This window comes from Pinus tabuliformis, chromosome J, assembly GCF_031772625.1.
Source record: "Pinus tabuliformis cultivar Carrire ecotype Pingquan chromosome J, CPIR1, whole genome shotgun sequence".
Taxonomy (NCBI): Eukaryota; Viridiplantae; Streptophyta; class Pinopsida; order Pinales; family Pinaceae; genus Pinus; species Pinus tabuliformis.
Window position 1 is genome coordinate 1,266,881,948 of NC_142295.1, and position 23,061 is coordinate 1,266,905,008.

The window sequence follows — 23,061 nt, forward strand, 5'->3', positions numbered from 1 at the left end:
GCCCCTTAGCCCTTCAAAGGACATCACATCGAGACTCCAGGAAGGCTACCACCTAACACCGTTGCAAGTCACTTCTGTTGCATGTACACGGGCTCATCAATCTGCTCTCTAGGTTGGTCAATTCCCGAGCTCCAATCTGCCAGGCTAGTAGTCACTTTTGTCCATCAAAGTGTTGCACTTTCGGCACCAATCTTCACCCAACCTTCAGCTCTTCTCTGTCACTTCAAGATAGCTTGTCTAAGGCTACTTTGGACATCCACACACTGCCCTCCAATAGTCCAAAGAGTCCCAATCATTTACTGTGAAGTCTGCTCCTAATTGAAGTCTTCTTCCACCCAAGTCAGCTTCAAATCATGGCTTCCACAGGCTGCTCAATAATCTGATTCAAATCTGGTCAACACATTGACCCAATACACAACAACCTTGCCTCCAAATATGTTGTCCCACGCTGCCCTTGACTGTTCCTGGTTAGGGCACTTTAGCACACTGCAACAGCCCTCAAACAATCCCTGAACAGTCCTCAAACAGCCTTCAATCCCTGCGGCCCACCTTAGTGTGATCCCTCTGCTTCCACGCTGGAGATTAGGGCACAATACAGCCCCAAAATAGACCCACGCAAGTGCTTTGCTGTGGTGGTATGGCCTGCGGCCTACCACACAGCCTACCTGTAACTTACGTTCTACCCAAACAGAGTTCTCTTGCCCTTTAAAAGTGCCACAACAGACCTGCCCTTCTCCTTACCTAACTCGGCCTCCCTGCAAGTGTGAACAGACTTCAGTGCAGTCCCCAAAAGGCTCCTACACTGCCTCTTTCCCACGCTGAAGTGTCCTCTGCCTGCAGCCCAATCTAAGGTAAGAAATCCGAGTTCCTTTTCTCCTCAAATGAGCTTCCCATATGTAATGTGTTGCACAAATGGATGAGGAAATGTCCTCCACTCCACCTCCTATATACACATAAGGAGAGGTTCTTCCAATGTCATTCTAGGGCTGTCCAACTTGTCAAGAGGCTTATTTAACTCAAGCCGACCTTGACACATATGGTGTAAACCCACTCATGATCTTCAAAAATTCATATATTCAGTTCTAGAGCTCTGATTTGGGTTATCTTCGAAGCGAATCGGCACGCCAAGCTCTATCACCTCAAATTTTCTCAAGCTCAAATTCTTCATGGTTTTGGCCCAAATCCCGATGGGTGCAAAACCCCTACCTTGGGTTCCAAGCCCACAAGCGACCCTTATGGTGCATTGTCCTCCAATCCCCGAACCCTAGGGCTTGGAGTACCTCCCAAGCTACTCAAAAATCAACAAAGAGAGGGTGTTCAAATAAATGTTAGCTTATAATGGTCAACTAGATATTAGACTTGAGCATTAATAAAGTCAATTCAACTTTAGGTTAGTTTATGCTTTTATGTCTTGTTTTACTTTATTAGTGTATCCCACATTCATGAAGTGGATTAACTCTATTTTATTGTAGCCCTATATAAAAAAGCTTATGTTTTCTCATTTAGAGATACGATATAGAGAACTCTTTTGAGTTACATTGGTTTCTTTATGTTGATTTTTGGTAGCTATGGTCCGTATTCATATCAGCCCTTTTAAAAGAAATTAAAAATATTATTTCTGAACACATTTAGGCTCCAAACAGGCAGGTCGGCCCCACCAGTTGAATGGGTTTCTGTTTGACTCTTGGTCAAAACCCACCTACTTTGACCACTATATATACACCATTCAACCTCCTTTAGCATCAATTTGGATCTCATAAAAAATCATCTAATATTTTGTTCACATGTGCAAAGAAGAGAGAGAAGAAGACCCAAATTAATGATTTTGCTTGTGATAAGTGTACATTTTTACTAGGGTCATGATGGAGGAATTCAACAGTCAATGCCACCAACATTGATGTACATAGAGGGCTTGGTGCTCTTGATTAAATGTTTACTTGATGGAAAATAGTCATAGTATCCTCACAGCTCAATCCCCTGGCTCATTTTTAAAAAATGAGGGTTAAAATAGCAAAAATTTTGTTATGACGTGGACCTGACAGATATAAGATAAGATAATTTTATTAATGTCCAACAAATGACCATAATAGGTCAACGGGACTGTCGGTTACAAATGATTACATTATGCAAGTCGGTGGACCAAACGGTCCCCTTTAACATTTCTTTTTAAAAGCAAGAAATACATCTAAAAGTAAATGAAGAGTCAAGAAGCTCACGACTTCGGAACAAAGCGCTACGATGAAGCAGCGAAGGAGAAGAGGAAGAAGAAGAGGGGGGGGGGGCCTGTCTAACCCCTACTCCTAACATCCGAGGTCGAGAGAAGAAAACTGAGAGAAGCTCGTCAAAGTCTGCTGTCTTGTGGGCATACTGGGCTGTCGTTGATGTCTCCTAGAAGTTCTGAAACGCCTCACAGGGGTGGAACTGATCCTGGAGCGTTGGTGCAGTCTGGTGGGTCAGCCCCCCCGGGACCGCACTGATCTGGTTTTAGTGTCTGTGGGTCGATCTATGATTCTTTTGGTGCCTCGCGCTGAGGGTAGTGCTCTAAAGAAGTCCGTGATCTTTTGTGTGGTGTCCGGTCTGGCTGGAAAGCGGGCCCGGAATCTGAAGGCCTCCTGGAGATAAAGTGCTAGGCATCTCTGGTCAACATATCTGAGGAAGCTGGACAGGGTCTGAGAAGACCTGAAGAGACAATGGAAACGGCCCCGGATCTCGTAGTATGCAGGGCATCCGAAGATGAAATGTGTCTCTGTCTCTATCTCCTGTAAGTGACAAAGCTGGCAGATCCTATCTGCTCTATCAGTGTGGTGGTCTGTTTCCACCCAGAGTCTGTGAGATCCGACTCTGAGCTGCCCGAGGGGGATTCTAAGGGCATGCATCCAATGCTAGAACATGTATTGGGGTTTGATGATGAGCCCATCCTTGATCTCCAAGCAATGTTTCGCGTAAAAGGCCATTTTAGGGCACAACCCATTGGGAGGGTTGGTCCATGTAATCTGAATGTAACATTTGTAAATATCTTCCTTAATGATTTTATTCAGCTCTTGCTGATTGGGAAGGAGGTGGCCTGGAGCATTCAGAGAGTATTGAAAAGGAGGGAGACGCTCAATTTGGATTCCTGAAGCCTCCAGAATCTCTGTCACATTGGTGTACCAACATTTGGATCGGCCTGTCTGTATACGGGCGATGTTCTCCGAGGAGCAATATGCTAAATATGGGTATCTGTCACGACCCTCCCTCACTTCTGCCAGGCCACGGAGTCTGTGCAGGAGTGACACTAGCCTGAATATCACCTCTTGGCGGAAACGTTGAGCCCCGAACTCGGCTAGAAGGATGTGCTGGGGAACTGTCTACTTGCACCTAATAAAACGGCGTAGAAGGAGAGTCTAGACACGTTCCACTGAAGCCCAATCTGATTCTAGGAGAGAGGGACCCCAAATTTCTGAGCCATATGTTAGACTCTCTCATAAAACAATAATAAATCCAAACATAAATTGATTAATTAAATATTCCAAGTTAGGAATTTGTGCCTAACTCTTGGGTTGTTCCTCTAAGATAGGAGTTAGTTTAGGTAACTCCTATATTGGTGTGTCTGGTGAGAAATTATCTCAACCAAAGGAGAAATTATCTCAACCAAAGATGTCCAAGATAGCACGCACTATCTTGAGACCAATATCTCTCATCTATTTATTTGTAACACTATTTCAATTATTTTGATGTAAGAATGAGAGAGAGAATACATGAGGCTTCAGCCTTTTTCCGTCAATATTGTGTCTCTGGTTTTTATATGTGTGATTTATGTGTTTTTCTGTAATGTGTTTGAGTTAATCTCATTCTCATCATCATCATGTGGTATCAGAGCTTCTAAGATCTGAACCTGTGTTGTGAAGAGATGCATCTGAATGTTAATCAGAGCTTAGGATCAGAGGCCTGTTGTGCTGCGTTGTGATAAAATTCCTAGAACTGAGATAAGCTTGCGTTCAAGAGCTGTTTGCTCTGTGTTCTGGACAGTGTATTCTCCACTTTTTAACTGCAACTGGAAGTATTAAATAAATTATTTTGTTACAGTTGCAGAGTAGGGTGGGAAGCATCATTATCTGTTAACCACGCGAGATCTCGTCTGGAATTATGGCTGCCCTCTCTGCGAACTTTTCTGGGTAACTGACTGCTCTGTTATGTTCTGTTCGATGTATTCTTTTCTTTGCTTCCGATGTTTTTATGTTGCTGTTGGTGCTGGGAGATTGTAATTCGCGCGGGTCGGATTTTCTCGACTCACGAGTTTCGAACCGACGACCTGTCACTTCCCCTCACACCTTTACTTAGCGCTCGCCGCCCACGCCCTTCACATTTGGTTTCTTTTTAACTGTTAGTTTCTGCAGCGCTGCCATATATTCACGCGCTGGTCGAAGTCTGGAATTTGAGCTAAGAAAAGTTGCACTATTCCAAATACAATCATGTACGGGTTGTTGGAGGGATGACATGGATATTACTTCCCTTTGGTATGGAAACAATCGGAGCGATTGATTGCCGCCATGCTGGTATCTATACAACGTTGGTGCATTGAAGGAGCCACTGTGTAAGATATGCCAACAACAAGACAAGCCGGTGCTGTGCAATGCATGTGGATCAAGATGGAGGACAAAAGGTACACTAGCAAATTACACACCATTGCATGCTCGAGCCTTTGAAGCCACAGATTCTTCAGATTATAAATCCGGGCAGTCAGAGCTCCGGTAAGCTCCCCTTTTAAAGCCTCCAAGCCAATTTTTCGTCTGCAATTCTACAGATTTCAATCCACGCTCAATTTTCATAAATTCTTCAACTCGCAAGCTTTCCATCTGTGGTAGATTTTTGGATTTTGGTAAAGTGTGTGAATTTCTGTAAATTTTCAAAGTCATCACTGTCGGCCGTGGACTTTTGTGTGTATATACTAAGCCCTCTGTCCATTGAATATTTGAGCTGCTGTGTGGATTTGCGATTCAATATAAAACACTATCCAGTCATGGCATTTGGATGGATATTCCTTCTTTGTAGTGGGATTGGAGAGGGGTGTATGGACACCTGCAAGTAGAGCTCGATACAATCTGTTTGATGCAAGTATTAGCCAGAGACTGAAATAGATGAAACCGCGGGTCCGTATAGCTGAGGTGCCACCAGAGTAACCCCTCGAGACAGAAAGCTCTTCGGATGGGCAACGCAACGACCCACTCGGGCACAAACACACAGTACTCAATATTGAAAAATACATTTGAACATTTGCGTATTCATGATTGAACATTTGGGTATGGTGCATCGTTTTTTTAATTAAAGTTCTGGGCTATTATTAAAAGGGGTGAGTGTTGTAAAAAGCAAAAATGAAGAAATTACATGTAAGTGAATTAATTTTCACATTATGTGAGAGAATGAGTGGGGTGAGAATTTACTTTATGCATTAAACTTAAAAGTTTAGTTTGGAACTAAACGTGAATTCACCTTTTACAAAGTGATATCATAAAAGAATGTTAAATTCATTTTTAAGTGGGATGATAAAGTAGAGTTTTTTTATAGAGCCTTATAAAATTATTTTTTAAAGCTTTGTAATGGAGTGATAAGGTGAGCTTTTTAAAGCTTTGTCATGGAGTAATAAGGGTGATGTTTTGAAATTTTTGGAGTGATAAATTTTTTCAATGGAAAGCTCATTGATGTAGGAGGTTGAGTCAGGTTTTTGACCGCATTTGCTTCCAAAAACTGCGAGTGTCAGATTGTTTGAGAAATATTTCATGGCAATGTTGTAAAAGATGAAAGGTTGATGATCTCAATACTCAATAAAGACATATTATTTGTGGTGATTGTGTCCTAGATCCGCCCGAAATTGAATAAGGGGATCTTAGGTACACCATGTGTATTTGTGATGGCGAGTGTTTTTATGGCTTCATGTTGTTGCTTATGATTTGTGTCTAGTTGTGACACATAAATGATCGCATTTACCACACACATAAAGTTCAATGCAAGCAAGCACAACACTTGTAAAAGAATAGCGTCAAGGAAGGACAATTGAACTCGACACTTGCATCTGTGCAAATACAACTGATAATCATAGATTTTCAACATCAACATTCTACATCAACAAGCAACTTCACTTAATCAAGTTACAACATTTCAAAGCAAAGTCTACATCAACATTCTTGCAAACAAATTTCAGAACTTGTGAATCAAATTCCAATTAAATTGAATTGTACGGGTGCATTCTCGGTTGAAACCGACACCCATGTTTTGATTTGATCAGAAGTCAAGCACGTCAATTCTCTTCAACTTAGTCAAATTAAGACAAGTGAATTCCTTGTTTTATGTGAGTCATTACAATCATTGTAAGCTTTTTTGGGTGCATTTTCGACAGTGTTCGACACCCTTTCTTTAAAGCACAATCAAGTGAGTCCATGAGTTTTAACTCCTTGAAACAACCATCACAGCAACCACAACAAGTTCAACTCTAACACCAATCAAGCAAGTTGAGATCAACAAATCAAGCGAGCGTGCCAGTCAAAACCCATAGCAAGCGAGCCTGTCATTCAAGTAAAGTGAAACAAAATCAAGTGCACGACATCTACTACAAGAGAGCCTGACTTCAAGTGAGCAAGTTCAGATGGCGCAGCATATTCAGTTATTAAACATTCTTCACAGTTTGATCATCTCCAGTGATGAAGACATGGTGCACGTCAGCAAAGAAACTCTTGCTGATATTTCACGGCATCTACAACAAACGCATGAAACCATTGAGTTTCTTCAGCTTGAGTCCCAACTTCAAAGGAATGAATTGCAAGAAAAGAGTGATACTTTCAAGTCTTTGAACCATCCAGATGATAAGTCATTCATCCCAACAACTTCAAGTGTCGAAGTTGTTCATGATCAAAGTCAAATTTCTTCCAAACCCATCATCAAGCCCTGGGAAGAAATTCAACATAACAAGAATAGACGAGGCTTAGGATATGTTCCTGATGACATCAATTTACAAATCCCAGATTATTCCAAGCCAATTAAGTTTGTGAGTGCAGGATTTCTTGAACCACTCACCTCAGCAGGTACTGAGAAAGTTTCTGACAAACAGAATTGCACGCAACCTAAAGCTGAAGTCCAATCAAAGTGTTCTCATTGTCAAAGAACCGGTCATATGGAAGATCAGTGTTTTGATCTCCATCCGTGTTGCCATTGTGGCAAGCCCAATCATTCCTCAGCAAAATGTCGCAACCACCAAAAATCAGGCAGATTGAAGATACATTATGACTGGATTGATCCTTGGGAATGGTCATCCACAGTCAAATGGTTGTCTCAGTTCTACAACCGACTCCAATCTTACATAGTGCAGCCAGCAATGAACAGATGATGGTACTCTCATGCAGTTGAATGAGGGAGTACAACAGTGAAACTCTCCTACACCTGAAGGGGGGGAGTTCAAATATATTTTGGAGCAGATTGTCTCTCCTTTCAGCTGACAAAGGGGGGAAAATGTCAATGAAATTGACAAGTGGTTGTCAGACTGAAAGTCTCGACAACATCAGCGAAGCAGCCAGTGGGCATCTTCATCAGCCAGTGGGCATCTTCATCAGCCAGTGGGCATTTGTCATCAGCAGTGAGCATCAGCAAATTCGCTAGTGGGCGATCGACAGCCAAAGCAGCAGTGAGCAGCTTTCATCATCGCAAAAGCAACATTGAGTTGTTTTTCGACATCTTCAGCCAGTGGGCAATCATCATCAAATTGTGTCAGTGGACACCGGATGCTGTTTTCAAGCAAAGGACAGTTGGATCCTTTTGCGGCTTGGCACATGATGGAGTTGTCAAGCGTCCTTCAGAGATGAATCAAGCATGCAGCTGATTCATGTTCTCTTCAGATTTGAGTTTTTTCCAGCATCCAGTTTTGGCGGTTTTTTCAGGCAATGTTTTTGAGGATCAACATGAGAACTTGGAAGATGGTTCTCGTTTTTGGATTTATCATTGAGGGGGGGAATGTTAGACTCTCTCATAAAACAATAATAAATCCAAACATAAATTGATTAATTAAATATTCCAAGTTAGGAATTTGTGCCTAACTCTTGGGTTGTTCCTCTAAGATAGGAGTTAGTTTAGGTAACTCCTATATTGGTGTGTTTGGTGAGAAATTATCTCAACCAAAGGAGAAATTATCTCAACCAAAGATGTCCAAGATAGCACGCACTATCTTGAGACCAATATCTCTCATCTATTTATTTGTAACACTATTTCAATTATTTTGATGTAAGAATGAGAGAGAGAATACATGAGGCTTCAGCCTTTTTCCGTCAATATTGTGTCTCTGGTTTTTATATGTGTGATTTATGTGTTTTTCTGTAATGTGTTTGAGTTAATCTCATTCTCATCATCATCACCATAAAGCACTATGGGCCGAATCAAAGTATCCATGATGCACATTTTGGACAAGATGTCCTGGAAATGGTGCCGGAAACACTGTCTCTCCAAAAGGGCTAGGGAGCCATACCCTTTGTTGATCCGAGGCTGAAGGGCTGGCCACAAGCTGAATCGAGGTCCTGAAAACTGAACTCCCAAATATGTATAGGCGCTGACAATCTCGATCTCTTCTCCTTTAAATAGGAAATGGAAATCAAAGGTTTTCTTGACTCCATTGAAGATAATCACTTTGGTTTTGCCCAAGTTTACAGTGAGATGCCTCCGGTCACAAAAGGCTGTGAGTGCATCCAGCTATCTCTGAAGGCCTTCATGGGAGGAGGCAATGAGGATAATATCGTCTACGAAGAGAAGGATGGAAATTAGGACCTGGTTAAGAAGACATCCATCCGTATCCTGAGTATGCTCCCGGAGAAAGGACTCAAGTTCATCGATATAGATCCCGAACAGAGTAGGAGAAAGGGGGCATCCTTGCTTGACTCCAATGGTGCTTCGAATAAAATCCGACATTCCTCCGACTGTGCGGAGATGACCAAGGACGGCCTCATATAGGCGCATGATAGCATTTAGGAGAGTAGAGGAAATGCCAATCTCGCTTAGCCTTTGAAAAAGATCTTCCCTCGGGACTGAGTCAAAAGCTTTCCGGAAGTCTACAAAACAGCAGTACACTTTAGAAGATCGATGCCTGGCCTCCTCGATTACCGCACGGAGAGTAAGGATGTGGTCGATCGTCTGGTGGCCTGGGCGGAATCCTACTTGGCCCTTGGCCCTGAGTTGTCTCTGCTCAAGGAAGTGGGAGAGTTTCCTGTGGAGTGCTGTGGCATATAACTTGGAAAATGTGTGCCCAACCATGATTGTCCTGTAGCTGTTGGGGTCGGAAGTGGGCCCTGACTTGTGGATCGGGTAGATAATGTGGTGTGACCAACTGTCCAGAAATCCATCTCGAACCACCTGGTTGAAAAGGTCCACCAGATATCCTACTAGGGGGCGAAGTCCATGCTTGAAGAACTCTCTCTGGAAACCTTCTTCGTCTGCTGCCCTGCTGCTATTCATTGTCCATATTGCTTCTCTGATATCTTTGTCGGAGAAAAGATGGCAGGAGGTGGGGGGGGAAGTAACCTGAATCAGAGGCTGCCCAGGGATGTCATACAGCTGGGAGGTGTGACAGAGATAGGTCGATAATTCCCAAATTATCACAATCTCTACCAGCGATATTATTGGCAAGCTGAGTTTCAGCGATAATATCGCAATAATTCTGATATTAACGCAATATGTGCAACACTGCTAAAAGGTATTTTTTTTGTGATTATTGGGTGAAACTTAGGTGCTGATCTGTATTTCAGCTGTAGCATATTATCATTTCAGATTTAGCACTTATTAACTAACTCCTAACCCTCATTATATTAAGATCATTTATGCCCTAACTTATCATTGAATATTCTTAAGCCATTTTATCATTTGGCATTGGTCTATTTAATTGTATACATTGTGGTGTGAATTTGTTAAAGCGAAACATATTATGCATTGCAATGATATACTTTACAGGTTTGTTTCCATAGATTGTGATACCCAGAATGGCTTCAAGGAGCTGGCCTAAAGTGAAGCGAAAATTGTGCTCAGGTGACAGTGGCACATTTCCCAAGTGTGCTTACCCCTGTGGCACCATAAGTTGGGACTTTCATAAGGGTGCTAATTTGGGTGGTATTCCTGGTTTGAAATTGTTTCATCAGTTAGCTCTCTTAAACAGGATGCACCCTCGCACTCCTGAAGGGATGATGTGCAGGCTGTTTACATATCTAAAATGAAAATGGAAGGTTTAAATACTGTACGAAATCCTGAATATTCAATCAGATCAACTGGAGACTGAATCAGATGACAAGGAATAGACAAAAGTTAAAAGGAGAAAGGAAAAAGAGATAACATATTAACAAGCCAACCTATGATCTCTAGTCAGAAAAATGAAAAGGTTAACTTTTTCCTTGAATCATGTACATCTGTTATATTTGTATAAAAATGTATGAAAGTCCAAACCTGGATGTTGATGGAAGTTTTCAGACAGATATAATTTATTCAGGTTTAGTAATTGCTAGAATAGTATTAGTAAGTTAGGTTTTAGTGATCTTTATGGTTTACAGCGTAAACTGAGACACCTTGGTTGTGAGAAATGTAGTGCTTACACCAGTTTGGTGACTTTTAGATAATAAAAAAATTATTCTAAGAAAAGTAAAAATTTAATAGATATATATATATATATAGTGGCAATAGTTGAGAATAAAAAGAAAATCATCCATAAGTTCTATTCCAAAAAAAATCACCTGCAAGTCCCTGATAAACACTTCTCCTCCATGTTGATATTAAAGCTACATGGTAGTATTTCTCGAGCCAAGGCGATGCCGTTTTCAAGTTCATCCAGTATGGTCTGCAAATTGAGACCCATGAAAGCAAAGTAGCAAGCACTCTGGGAAGGGAAAATGACAAACATGTTCAGCAGTCCTCTTAATGTAATGACAGAAGAAACATACAAATGACCTTGACTAGTAAGAAAGTTACTTGAGTAGCATATCCAGCAATTATAGAACTCTAAGAAACAGAGAACTTGGCTCAAGCTGCTACAAAATATCCCAAAAAAAAAATCGTATTCCCCAATACTGAAATATGAAACATGCAAATGACTTTGACTTGTAAGAAAGTTACTTGAGTAGCATATCCAGCAATTATAGAACTCTCGAAACAGAGAACTTGGCCCAAGCTGCTACAAAATATCCAAAAGAAATTCTTATCCCCAATACTGAAATGTGAAAAATACTTACCAAAACACAAAAGGCACCTGCCAATTCACATGAATAATTGCTGATAAATTTCACTATACGAGACACCAATCCAGCTTGAGGGGGGGCAAGAGAGTACTTCCTAGTGCAGACTGGGCATCTGTAAGACAAAAGGCAGAGGGGTAATTTGAAGATAGAAATGACTTTCACATGTTTCCTCTTTCAGATTTTAATTAACAGAGATATTCCTTCAACAATTTCTGAAAAGAAAATGCTTAATGCAAAATCGACTCAAATTCAATCTCAAAATTTTCATACATAATATAACAATAATCTCAACTTGAACCCATATGACTTCCCTTCACACACTGCATCAAATCTGAACAATTTCCAATTCATCACAGTAACAATCAAGTTTCTTGCTACCATAAAAGACACAGTGAAGGTCCCTGCCTATCTCAAGCCTGGACTGTCCTTACCAATGTTGCACTAATCGTTATCGGGATTAATTCGGCGCGGGGAAAAAATCGTAATAATCGGGAAAAAATCGTTTGGTACAAAAATATTCAATTTTTTTAATATCCAAACCATCTACAACATAAAATAAATACATTGACACATAAATATGATAAAAGAACTAATATATAAGATGTTTAATATCATTTCTAGTGCTAAAATCACACATAACAGTGAATCATGTCCTGAATAGTAAGTCCTGACTCCTGAGTCCCAACTCAGCCTCAAAATATCAACAAAAAATATAATCATGTATCTCATGAGTCATAATGTCATATACAACGAAATGAACAAAATAACTAAAGTCTAATACTATTGATTTCCTCTGCCCCTCTTGCGAGGAAATGCCATAGCTTTCCCTTTCCCTCTAGATGTAGATGTTGGTGCTGGTGCTGGTGGAGTTGGCAGTGGAGTCTGCTATACTCTAGAAGCTAAAGAACTAGAAGTAGAAGCGATAGGAGGTAGACCATGTCCTCTACTAGTAGCAGGGGTAGCCCGGGCAAGTGGTGTCACCTCCTCCTCCTGTTGCTCCAACTCCTCCTCCTCCTCCTCCCCCCCTCCACTACATCCTACACTAACCAATCATCAGCAGACTCCATGAGAGGCCTCTCGGCCTCAACCCTCCATGCAGCAGTGGTGTCAGTCTCATCCAATGAGATGGCCTCCATATCAGGTGTCCTCTCAAGTTGCCTCACCCACAATCGAAGATTGTAGTAGACGTAGACCATGTCATTAAGTCGCTGGGACTCCAACCTGTACAAAGATCATGAAATAATAATTAAAAAAAAAATATTGTTTAATGAATTCAAAAATTTATTTGGAAATTTGCAATATTTTAAATTTTTAAGTGTTAACCTGTTGCGCTTCTTGTTGTGTATTTTTTCAAATACACTCCAGTTGCGCTCACATCCTGAGGAGCTACATGTTTGGCTGAGGATTCGAATGGCAAGCTTTTGCAGAAGGGGTACCCTGGCACCATACATTCTCCACCATGCATCTACAACAAAATTACAAATAAAATTTTAAATAAACATAAGAAAAAAATGGAATTTGAAGAGACAATGAAATTTGAAACAAACTAAAAAATACCTGGCATTTTAATCATCCTATCAGTCACAGCCATGTCAAAGCCAAATGTGCCACCTGCCATCCTATATGTCTCAATTTCTTTAGAGATTTTTGTACGTTCTGTTGGAGATCGCACCATCCTCTGGACACAGGTTAAGAATCCATCCATGATCTCAGCATCAAATACGAACCCATATGCGTAAGAAAATGCAGGGTTCAGGAAAATCCCAGTAGCATGAATGGGACGATGGAGTGTGTCGTTGCATCATTCATCAATCACTCCCCAGAGGAGGAGTTGTCTCTGAAACCCCTCATCTCCCTTATCATCATAGTAGGCCCGAATGGATTCTTTGGCCCTGTCCATGGCCTCATACAAATAGCACGTTGCGGGCTTCTCACCATCAACTAATCGAAGAACCTTTACCAAAGGTTTAGTAACGGCGCACACCTCCTGCACTCCCGCCCAGAAGTCTTCCTGGTATGAAACTAGTCTGCATATGGCCTCTCCCTCTGGTTTGCAGCTCATTGGCAAAGCACGCCACTCCTCTGAAAGAAACATTCTCTTCACATCCCACATAGAATTCAAGAGGGATTGAAGAGATATGAAACTAGTGGCAAACCGTGTAATGGCGGGGCGCACCAACTCTTTGTTGTTGGTGAATCTTCTCATCAAGCTAAGCACAGATGTATGATTATATATAAATTTTGTAATGCTTTTGGATGACTCAACAATATCTTTGACAAAGGGAATTTTCCCTATGTCCTCCAACATCAAATCAATACAGTGTGCAGCACAAGGTGTCCAAAATAAAGTAGGATGACTGTCCATAAGCATCCTGCCAGCAGCAACATAATTTGCAGCATTGTCCGTTATGACTTAGACAATATTTTCTGCACCCACCTGCAAAATAAACACATCCAACAAATCACATAAAGTTCTTGCATCTTTGATTTGTGCAGATGCGTCAACAGATTTGATAAACATAGTCCCCTTGGGACAACTAACCAAGAAGTTTATAAGGGTTCTCCCCTTTTGGTCAGTCCAACCATTTGACATCACAGTGCATCTTGTTTGTGCCCATGATCCCCTAAAATCCTCCAATCTTTTGGTGCAATCAAGCTTTTCATTTTGAAGAATCCAGCCTCTCATGTCATGATAAGAAGGGATTTTGTACCGTGGGCCAACAGTTGCAATAGCATCACCAGCAGGCTGGAAAAATGGATTATTCCTTACAATGTTGAAAGGAATATCACTCCAAAGGAGAAATTTTGCCAGCAACTTGTTAGCTTGTTCTTTCTCAGTTTTTTTTTAGCATTGAACTGATAGATGGCTGTGAACCAGGTGTGGTTCAAGGAACAAAAAATGATGAGGCAACTACCGGGTTGGTTGATGCTGTAGTAGAACCACTGCCACTTCCTTGTTCAGCTGACTTTTTTAGTTGCCTTTTCATTTCTGCTTTGGCCTCTCTATTGTGGTCTAAAGTTTCCAATGCTTTCATGGCTCTTCGAATGAGTTCAAGATTTGTCTCTGTACAAAGCCCTACATCAAATCGTGCAAGGTGATACTTCAATCTGTACACCCCCCCGGACATATAGTGCCCACACAACTTGCAAGACAAGTTCATTCTATCATTCAGAGCATCAAGTTCACCAAATTCCCAGAAAAGGTCCAATTTCCTTGGCATGTTTGATTTTGAACTTTGAAGTTGAAAACTTGAATGGTGGTTCGGTGAACCTATGGGAAAATAAGGATTACAATTTAGTATTTACAAGTTACAAACTTACAATTTAGTATTTTACTATTTACATTGTACAAAAACTAAAAAAAAATTACATACAATTTAAGAAACCCCATTCCAAACCCAACCAAAAAAACTAAAAAAAAAATACATTGGACAAATGTCAAAAACCCCATTCCAAACCCAACCAAAAAAACTAAAAAAAAATTACATTGGACAAATGTCAAAAACCCCATTCCAAACCCAACCAAAAACATAGAAAAAAACAAAAACAAAGTTACAAAACAATGAAAACACAAAACGTTGGTGCCCATACCAGTTTTATGGAGATAATGTGTCTCCTCCTTAGCTCACTCTTCGATTTTGTCCTCCAGTTAGTTGATTTAGCTCCAAAATCTCCAAGTCTCCAAGTCTCCTAACCCTAGCGCGCCTTCTATTGTCCAAATGACCAAAAAAAATCGTGTTTTTTCCCTTTAAACACGCGCTGCCCGACAGGCCTGCGACTTTTATCGAAAAAATCAGCTAAAAAAAAAAATTCCGATTATATCGCCTGATTTAATCGTTATTTTGAAAAAATCGCTATTAAACGATTTAATCGTGATTTTTTCCCGATTAATGCAACACTGGTCCTTGAGGCTTGCACTGCGTTAATTCTGAACAATTTCCAATTTATCACATAAACAATCAAGTTGTTTGCTATATAATACCATAAAAGACAGAACAAAGGCTCAAAACTATCTCAAGTTTGGACTGCCAAAATAACATGAAAGTGTTTATCAACTCCATGGAAGGGAAATTTTAGTGCCTAGTACTTGTCATTTGATTTACCTTATTTTCTTCAGTTGAGAGTTGATCTCCAGTAAAAACAGCTTACATTTATGTCCATAAGTAACCAAAAACAACTAGGATCCTATAAAAACAATAGAATGTCCCATTCATCATCAACTATCAAAAGGTCAGCTATGGTATGCCTAATGCATTGTCTTAAGGAGCCTTTTAACACCACACTTGCCTCCATGAATCTGAGCGTGATGTTCTAACATATGTTCAGGGATATTATTCTAGGTGAGCTCAGCATTACAGAGTTCACCATTCAACATCAACAGTTCATGAACATTATATAGGATGGACTCAACCTTATAAAGTTCATCACGCAGCATCGATGGTTTTTGAATACCTTAGACATACAGATACCTTGTTGCAAAGTTTTATTCCAGCCCTACCTTATTCCATAGTGGCAATATAAGAGTTTCGGCGATTATTCTGAGATTAGCATTGCAGGGAAACAATACATCCTGTGTTATTTTAGCATGTTTTCAGTTCAAACTTCTATTGGAAATACTATGAGGGGGGTGAATCAGTGTTTCTCACTTTTACAATTGGTTAGTTAATCTTCCTTATACATTCAAATTATTCAGAGCATAAACATCACATCAATAACAATACACAAGTTTTGGCACAATCCAAGGGCATCCAATGCATGCTTCGATCCATTTGATAAAATCCTCACCAAATCCCAGTTTCTTCATTACAAAGAATAAAAAGGAATGGTGCACTCTATCAAAAGCATTTTCCACATCCAACTTTATTACCATGCCAGGTTCTCCACACTGTTTGCTAGAGTGGATAGCTTCTTGAACCAAAATAACAGTGTCAATGATTTGTCTATGCCTCATGAAACCTCCTTGATTTTCCACAATTAATTCCTGGGAGAATATTTATAAGCCTGTTGGCTATTATTTTTGTGAGAATTTTATAAGCTGAGTTGCATAGAGAGATTGGCCTGAATCTGGAGAAGGAAATTGGCTTTGCTTCTTTGGGAATTAGAGCTAGAAAAGAAGAATTGCATTGCCTCCTAGTCTCCCTTCCAATCTGGAAGAGTTCAACATTCTTAACAGATATTTCTTGATAGTTGCCCAGAATATTCTAAAAAAACAAATGGGAAAGCCGTCGGGCCAGGGGCTTTGTCAGGGTCAAGAGACCACATAGCCCTGAATACTTCCCCTTCAACAATCGCCCTTGTTAACTAGGAATTATCTAACTCTGAAACAATTGGAGGAAGGGCGGAAATAAAGGAATGGACCTCACCTGGATCATTTTCTTTGTCTTCCGTATATAATCTCTTGTAGAAATGATGTGCCTCCTACTTTATCTCCTCGAAGGTAGTCAACTTTGGCTTATCTTCCGGAATTATTTTCTTAACACAATTCCTTAACTCCCTTGCCTTTGCCTGCTTGTGGAAGAAGGTCGTATTCCTATCTAAAGCATTCAACCATAGACTTCTAGACTTGCGGCGCCAATACTCTTCCTCTTGCCTGCTGAGGATTGAGATTTGTTTGCTTAGCCTTTTTTCTTCCTCAATAAGATCCTTGGTCACCTCTTCAACTTACATTAGAGCATGATGGGAAGCAAGATGTTTAAGGAGGTCCTTTTTTCTTGGTCTGGGGATATAAAATTTGATTCAGCCCAAGATCGCAAGGCCTTCTTGACATTCTTCACTCTAGACTCTAGATTCCCATACTAAGGTAGAGGAGCCCCTTACCGGTAGGGACAAGACTTGGATAACTAAATCTTTCACCCTTGAGAATCCACCCAAGATTGAAGCGAAAAGGGATAGGACCCAAGTCCTCCGGAGGGTCGATGATGATATCCATTGGTTTGTGATCGGATTCTCCTCTTGCTAGAATTGACGAGAATCTTTCTATACCCCTGACCAACCAATTTTATGGATTAAAAACCTGTCAAGTCTAGCCGCTATATGCTCGCCCCCCACTCTTCTATTGGTCCAAGTGAACTTTCCCTTCTTTGGAACAATGTCCATGAGAACTCATTCACTAAGGAGATCCTCCATATGCTCCTGGAATGGATCTCTAACATTTGAACCTCCCCGCTTCTCTGAGTAGAAAAGAACTGTGTTGAAGTTGAATCATTGTGCCACTGGTCCTCCTTCAACCTGATTAACAAGACCCAAAATTCCTCTTTATCACCACAACTAACCAGAGCATATATATTGATGAACAACATCACCTCTCCATTATTCTTATCTTCTAATTTGACAACAATCTAGAACCTAGATTTAAGGCTTAGTTTTAATGAGAACATAGAGTTAATCAAGAAGGTGTTAAGACCTCTGGAGGCTCCAATCGAGCTCTACGCAACCAAAGAACTAGAACTCCAAAATGTTTTGGCTAAAACTGACATTTCTTCCTCTTTTAACTTCGTTTCTTGAAGGAAAAGAACTTGAGGTTTTTCTGACCTTATGAGGTCTTTCACAGCCTGGGATTTAATAGGATTTCCTAGTCCCCTTATATTCCATGTGACAACTTTCATCATAACTTGGAGGCCTTAGAATTACCACCTCCTAACCTAGTCAATGCTTGCTCCTTGTTACTCACGTTCTTCAGGATTTCCATTATCTGAGAATGATTTCCCATCTTTATGTTTTGCTCTGCCTCAACTTCTTTAACATCTTTGCTGGTATCGCAACCTTTTCTCTTATGGTTCTCTATTACCTACCTGGATGAGTTGCTATTCTAATTTAATCTCTTTTTGGCACTCCTTGTGAGGACTTTAACAAAACTTTCTTTCACTTGTTCCAGGGATTGTGGACTTTTTTCCACCTCCTTCTAGACTTCTCATTGGATTGAGGCAGGCTTGCAATCAAGGCCAACTCAGCCGCATGAATCTCCCTGTCTTCTTCCTCTTCCACTTCTTCCATTGGCATTGCCACAACATTGCCAGACACCGGAACCTCTTGCACAACCCCTTCCTATGACAGGATGTCAAAGGGATTGGTAGAAGTAGAGGCCACATTCTAACCCAAGGGTTTGTTTCTCTTGGCACCACCTTTGCCTTTGGAGGAGGGCCTTTTTTGAGATTTTCATTGACCATTGTTCAGAGGAACAGAGTCTTCAAAATTTTCAGAGTTATTCTTCTTGCAGTCACGAGCGAAGTGGCCATACTTGTGACAACTCTTCCACCTGAAGGGGAGTGTGAAAATTCCAAAACCGGAAGCCTATTACAACAACTGGAAATTATTTTCTAACTTTTAATTATTTTAACAATTTATTTGCTACGACAAATATCAAATAAATCACACTACACCCTTCACAAATAAAATACTACGGAAATAATAGCGATGGAAACTGAGAAAATACTACCACACACACAGAATAAAATTGACACCGTTATTTTTGGACAACTGTTCCCGGAAAAACCCAATGTGGGAAAACCATTGCAGTAGTGAGGGTTTTTATTATTATGCAACAGTGAAATTCTTAGTACAATCTATGGATGCCCAACTGGCAATCCAAACAACAAGGGCAAAATTATCTGAGGTAATTACCCTTCTTCCACAAGCAATCTCGACACAACTTCTCCTCAAAAACTCATCCTCCTAGACCCTCTACACTGCTCTGCTAGACCCTATGACGTCTAGTCTCTGAACTTCCTCTGATGAAGTCGTTATGCCTGTCTCTGCTGAGGAAATCGCTTCTCCGACACTCTAGACCCTCTGCCCAACCTCTTGAACTGAAAACGAATTTCTCTCCAGCGAAATCGAATTTCTTCTTTGAAGCAACTGTGCAGTCCTTTTCGCTTCCTCACTGGGCATAACTCGATCCCTTACTGCTGCCTCTCCAGATCTGGAAAACTTCCTTCGAATCACTGTCTCTGCCCCTCACAATCTCTGCTTCGATATTTGGCTCTACAACAACTGTTGCTGCTCTCTGGAAATCGATCTGCCAAGGAAATCGAACCATTGGTGTCTCTTCTCCAAGTGTCCATCGACTTCTTATAATCCTCTGTTGAGTTTCCAACGACTAAGATTAAATCTTAATCAATGGCTAGGATCATTTTGAAGTCGATCCGTGTGACTTTCTAGATAATTCGCAGCTTGACTTAATTAATTCTGATTAATTAACCATTTTTCCTAAGTTTATACTTAGGAAACATTAAAAAATAGGCTAATAATCTAATTAAGTCATCTCTAGGTGGAATTTCCGGAAATGATTTATGGGTTTTGGAGATCTCATGTATTCTAGCCTCTCCACCAAATTTCGTGGCTAGAACACATCCGATGCTATAGAAACTAACACTCCCTCTTAGCGAGGACTGTGTTCTCTCTAGTGTTGCACATCCTACCAAAACACACCGTCTCTATATCACCTCCTGTCACGTTGTTGATGTCTGGCCATACTGTCCATCAACCACTACGCAACTCTAATGCTACATCTGTGTTGCTGCTAACACTGCTATACTGCTACCAATTCTGCATTTGCACTGCAACTCCCTCTCATCTGTTGTTGCTGCAGCTGCAACTACTGCAACTGAAAAGCATCCAAAATACTGAATCATTTGTGTTTAGTATGATGCATCTATCTCCCAAGTCTCTAGCTGCTACTAGCATCTGCACTGTCACTGAAGAATCTGCGCTGCAACTGACTCTACTACAAAGCCACCTGCTCTGCTATCAACACTCTGTTGACCACTACGTGTCAACGACCCATAGCAGTACACCCCCTTTTTTTGCAAAAGGGATAGCACCTGATCGATGTGTCCGCATCATCCAGCTATCATCATCAACTTGGTTGTCATGTTATAATGTAAACCCATTCTGCATGTATGTGATGTAAATAGTCTCAGCAGATATGTGTCATGTATGTAATTGCCTAGGTAAACCTATTTTTCTGATAATGATCTACATTCCGGGAGGTTTTTTATCTCACCGATCCATTCTTGGATGGTTGGCAGAGTTTTCCTTCGGCCTTACCCCAAAGCCGGAATGAATTTTGTCACCAGGATCTTAGGCGAGTCCTAATGTTATAGATCGAGTTTGTGTAAAAGTGCTTTGGAAATAATCCTAACTATTTGGTTAAGTTATTTTATTACAAATTGCTTAGTCTGTTGGATTATATTTGTGTCGCAGAAATGGGTAGTCTATGAGGGTCTATTTCAGATGGGTTTTCCCCCTTGTGATGTAGAAGATATGAAAATAATGATATGAAGTGTCTTGAGGGTTGGAAAAATAATTTATCCCCTCATAGGTTAATTAATTAAATTTTCTGGCCAAAATTAATTAAAATCCTAAGCCAGAAATTTAATTAATTATAGGTCCTAAGTAAATTTAAATTTTCCAAAGGCAAAATTAGTGGGTCCTTAAAATTCAAATTTTAAAAGACCCAGGGACTAAGGTAAATTGATTATTTTGCTAAATTTTAGACCTTTGGTCCCTAGGGTTAAGTCAAAGTCAAAAATTTTAGGAAATTAATTCAAAATTTTAATTTTTGAATTAATTAAAATGCATTTAATTGAAAATTTCGAAATTTCCTCAATAATTAAAAGAAATTTTGATCATCATCAACAGTTGAGATCACTTTGACAAGGATCACTCGAACTAGCCATTGGAAGATTTATCCTTAAATAGGAGGTCAGTTGTCAGTTGAGATCATTCGATCTGGGAGTCATGTGCTAAGTGAAAGCTCTCTTGTAATCTTTTTATGAGCAATAAAGAAAGACTTTGGGGTTAATTTCTGATGGTGTTACTCTTCGTGGAAATGTTGTAAGATGTGTTATTTTCATGCATAGATTTCTTTTTAGCCATTGATGATAGCTTTATGAAGAGTGATTTGAGCACAGGTATCTTGCTCAATCACTGGGGTTTAAATGGTAATTTAAGTTTTGAATATAATAGTAGGTATCTCTATTAAATCTGAATTTTATTATCGTTTTCTCACTCCACGTTAATGGTTGAATTGAGTTGTGCAGGAAATTCTTGATTTTTAGATCATCAGGTGTTCGGGGAAGTTTTCAGTTGAACCAACGAACTCCCAATTAGTATTTGCTGAAGAGCCCAACTTGATTGGATCCCGGGTTTATCATAAGAAATTTTATTGTTAATGCATGAAGGGTTCTGGGCGAAGCACCTCCGTTTCAATTTAAAATTTCAAAACTTTTCTGTGCTAAATTGATAAATCTGGCTTTTAAGAGCCTTAGATTATCAGATCTAGGAGCGGAGTTGGACTCACACTTGCTAGATCTGATAGATCTGCTTTTTCTATGCATAGATCTGTAAAATAAAAAACTTTTCTGACTAGGGTTTCTGGGGTTTCATTTATTTTTGTATATCCGGGTTCTGGGTGTGTGTTCTTAGGTACAGGTTGCAGATCTGAAGATGAAGTTCGATTTTGAAGCCAGATCTAGGCCCTGGAGGGTAAGATCTGGCCTCAAAACCAGCTTATGCAGGGGCATTATTTTGCAGTCCAAGGGTTTCTTAAATTTTTATTGAATCTGGAAAAAAATTTAAAAATTTTGAAGGGGTTTGACTGGTGAATCTCAAGCAGAAGTATGGCATCTAAATCAGAGATTTATGAAAATTTTGTTGGGTTATTTGGCTACCATTTTCTTCTGTCTGCTGCCTAGGGTTTGTTTTTGTGCTCCAATTTTTTTTTTTTGAAATTTCTGGGAAGGTTTGTCTGTGGTTGCTCCAGCTCCCCTCAGCTCCAATTAAAATTTGAAACCCATTCCATCGTTGCCCATCTTAAATCCACAGTTATTAAAGCCCTCACAAACCTGTGTTATCGTGTGACCCCACTGCCATAGCTACCTTTTCAAACTTGTATGCAACTCCATTTTTGTTCCTTGCCGCAACCACTCATTCAACCTGCAGCTCTTTTCCATCAATCCGCTGCCCATAGATACATGCATTCCTGCAAAATACAACTGTGTTCATCCGCTCTCCACGCTGCCATAGTAAGCCCGCAGCTCCTTTCCCTGCATGCAAAGCCTGCAGCTTGCTAACACTTTCTCGCTACTATATCTGCGTTGCTCCTCCTATCTCTGCGCGCCCCTCTTCCTCAAACCCTTGCTCAGCAACTCCTTGTCATCATTGTCCTTTTGCCATCGCACTCCATTTTTCTGCTACCTGAGCTCCCCTTGCGGCTCCAGCCAGCCCTCTTCTCATTCCACGTTTTCTCATCCCTGGCCGTCGTCCAACTCTTTCCGTCAGCCTGACCTGCACACAACAGCAAACACAAAAGCGTATTCGATTTTTTTTATTATATTTCATTTGTTTACGATCAGGTTTTATGAATTAGTTCTTTCTTTTCAAGATTTTCGATTTCATTTTAAGGTTAGTTCATTAAAAACTTTAAAAAAAATAAAAAATCAATTTTGGTTTTTATTTTTTTTTATTTTTTATTTGATTTGATCTCACTTTACAACTTTATTTGTATTCAAAAATCATAAAAATAAAAAATTTCTAAATCTAAAAAATTATAAGACTCCAAAACCCTAAAAACCTGAAAAATAAAAAAGAAGGGGCTTCATTTTCATTTTTAATGTGACTTTGAGATATCCTAAAGTTTTAAATTGAAATAAATTTCACATTTAAAGGTTTTAAATTTTTTATGTGGCCTCTGGCCCATTAAAAAATTTTAAAAATTATTAAATCTTTTTCGATTTATTTCAGTCACATTTAGTTTTGCTTAACATATCGAGAAATTCATCTAAGGAATAATTAAGTTGTCAATTTAAAATTTCTTCTTAGTGTCTTTTTTGTG

General features: G+C 40.0%; 2 protein-coding genes across 2 annotated transcripts in view; both read right to left on the reverse strand.

The window, feature by feature from the left end:
* Window positions 1-23,061, reverse strand: part of LOC149231868 (uncharacterized) — a 194,990-nt gene that overhangs the window by 125,857 nt on the left and 46,072 nt on the right. The window contains exons 3-4 of the mRNA XM_089379294.1: window positions 11,223-11,340; window positions 10,728-10,870 (exon numbers count right to left, since the gene is read on the reverse strand). Of these exons, the coding sequence (XP_089235420.1) occupies window positions 10,728-10,870; window positions 11,223-11,340 (261 nt within the window). The remainder of the gene's footprint in view (window positions 1-10,727; window positions 10,871-11,222; window positions 11,341-23,061) is intronic.
* Window positions 12,266-12,697, reverse strand: LOC149231869 (uncharacterized). Its single transcript, XM_089376892.1, has 2 exons — window positions 12,552-12,697; window positions 12,266-12,449 (listed from the first exon to the last, which is right to left on the reverse strand). The coding sequence occupies exons 1-2, from the start codon at window positions 12,677-12,679 to the stop codon at window positions 12,266-12,268; spliced, it is 312 nt and encodes a 103-aa protein (XP_089233018.1). The 5' UTR covers window positions 12,680-12,697.

Excerpts from the sequence above, each read along its gene's own strand:
- LOC149231869 (XM_089376892.1), bottom strand. The coding sequence starts at position 12,679 with ATGTATGGTGCCAGGGTACCCCTTCTGCAAAAGCTTGCCATTCGAATC. Across the intron at positions 12,450-12,551 it reads CACAACAAGAAGCGCAACAG|GTTGGAGTCCCAGCGACTTA; the intron begins GTTAACACTTAA and ends ATCTTTGTACAG.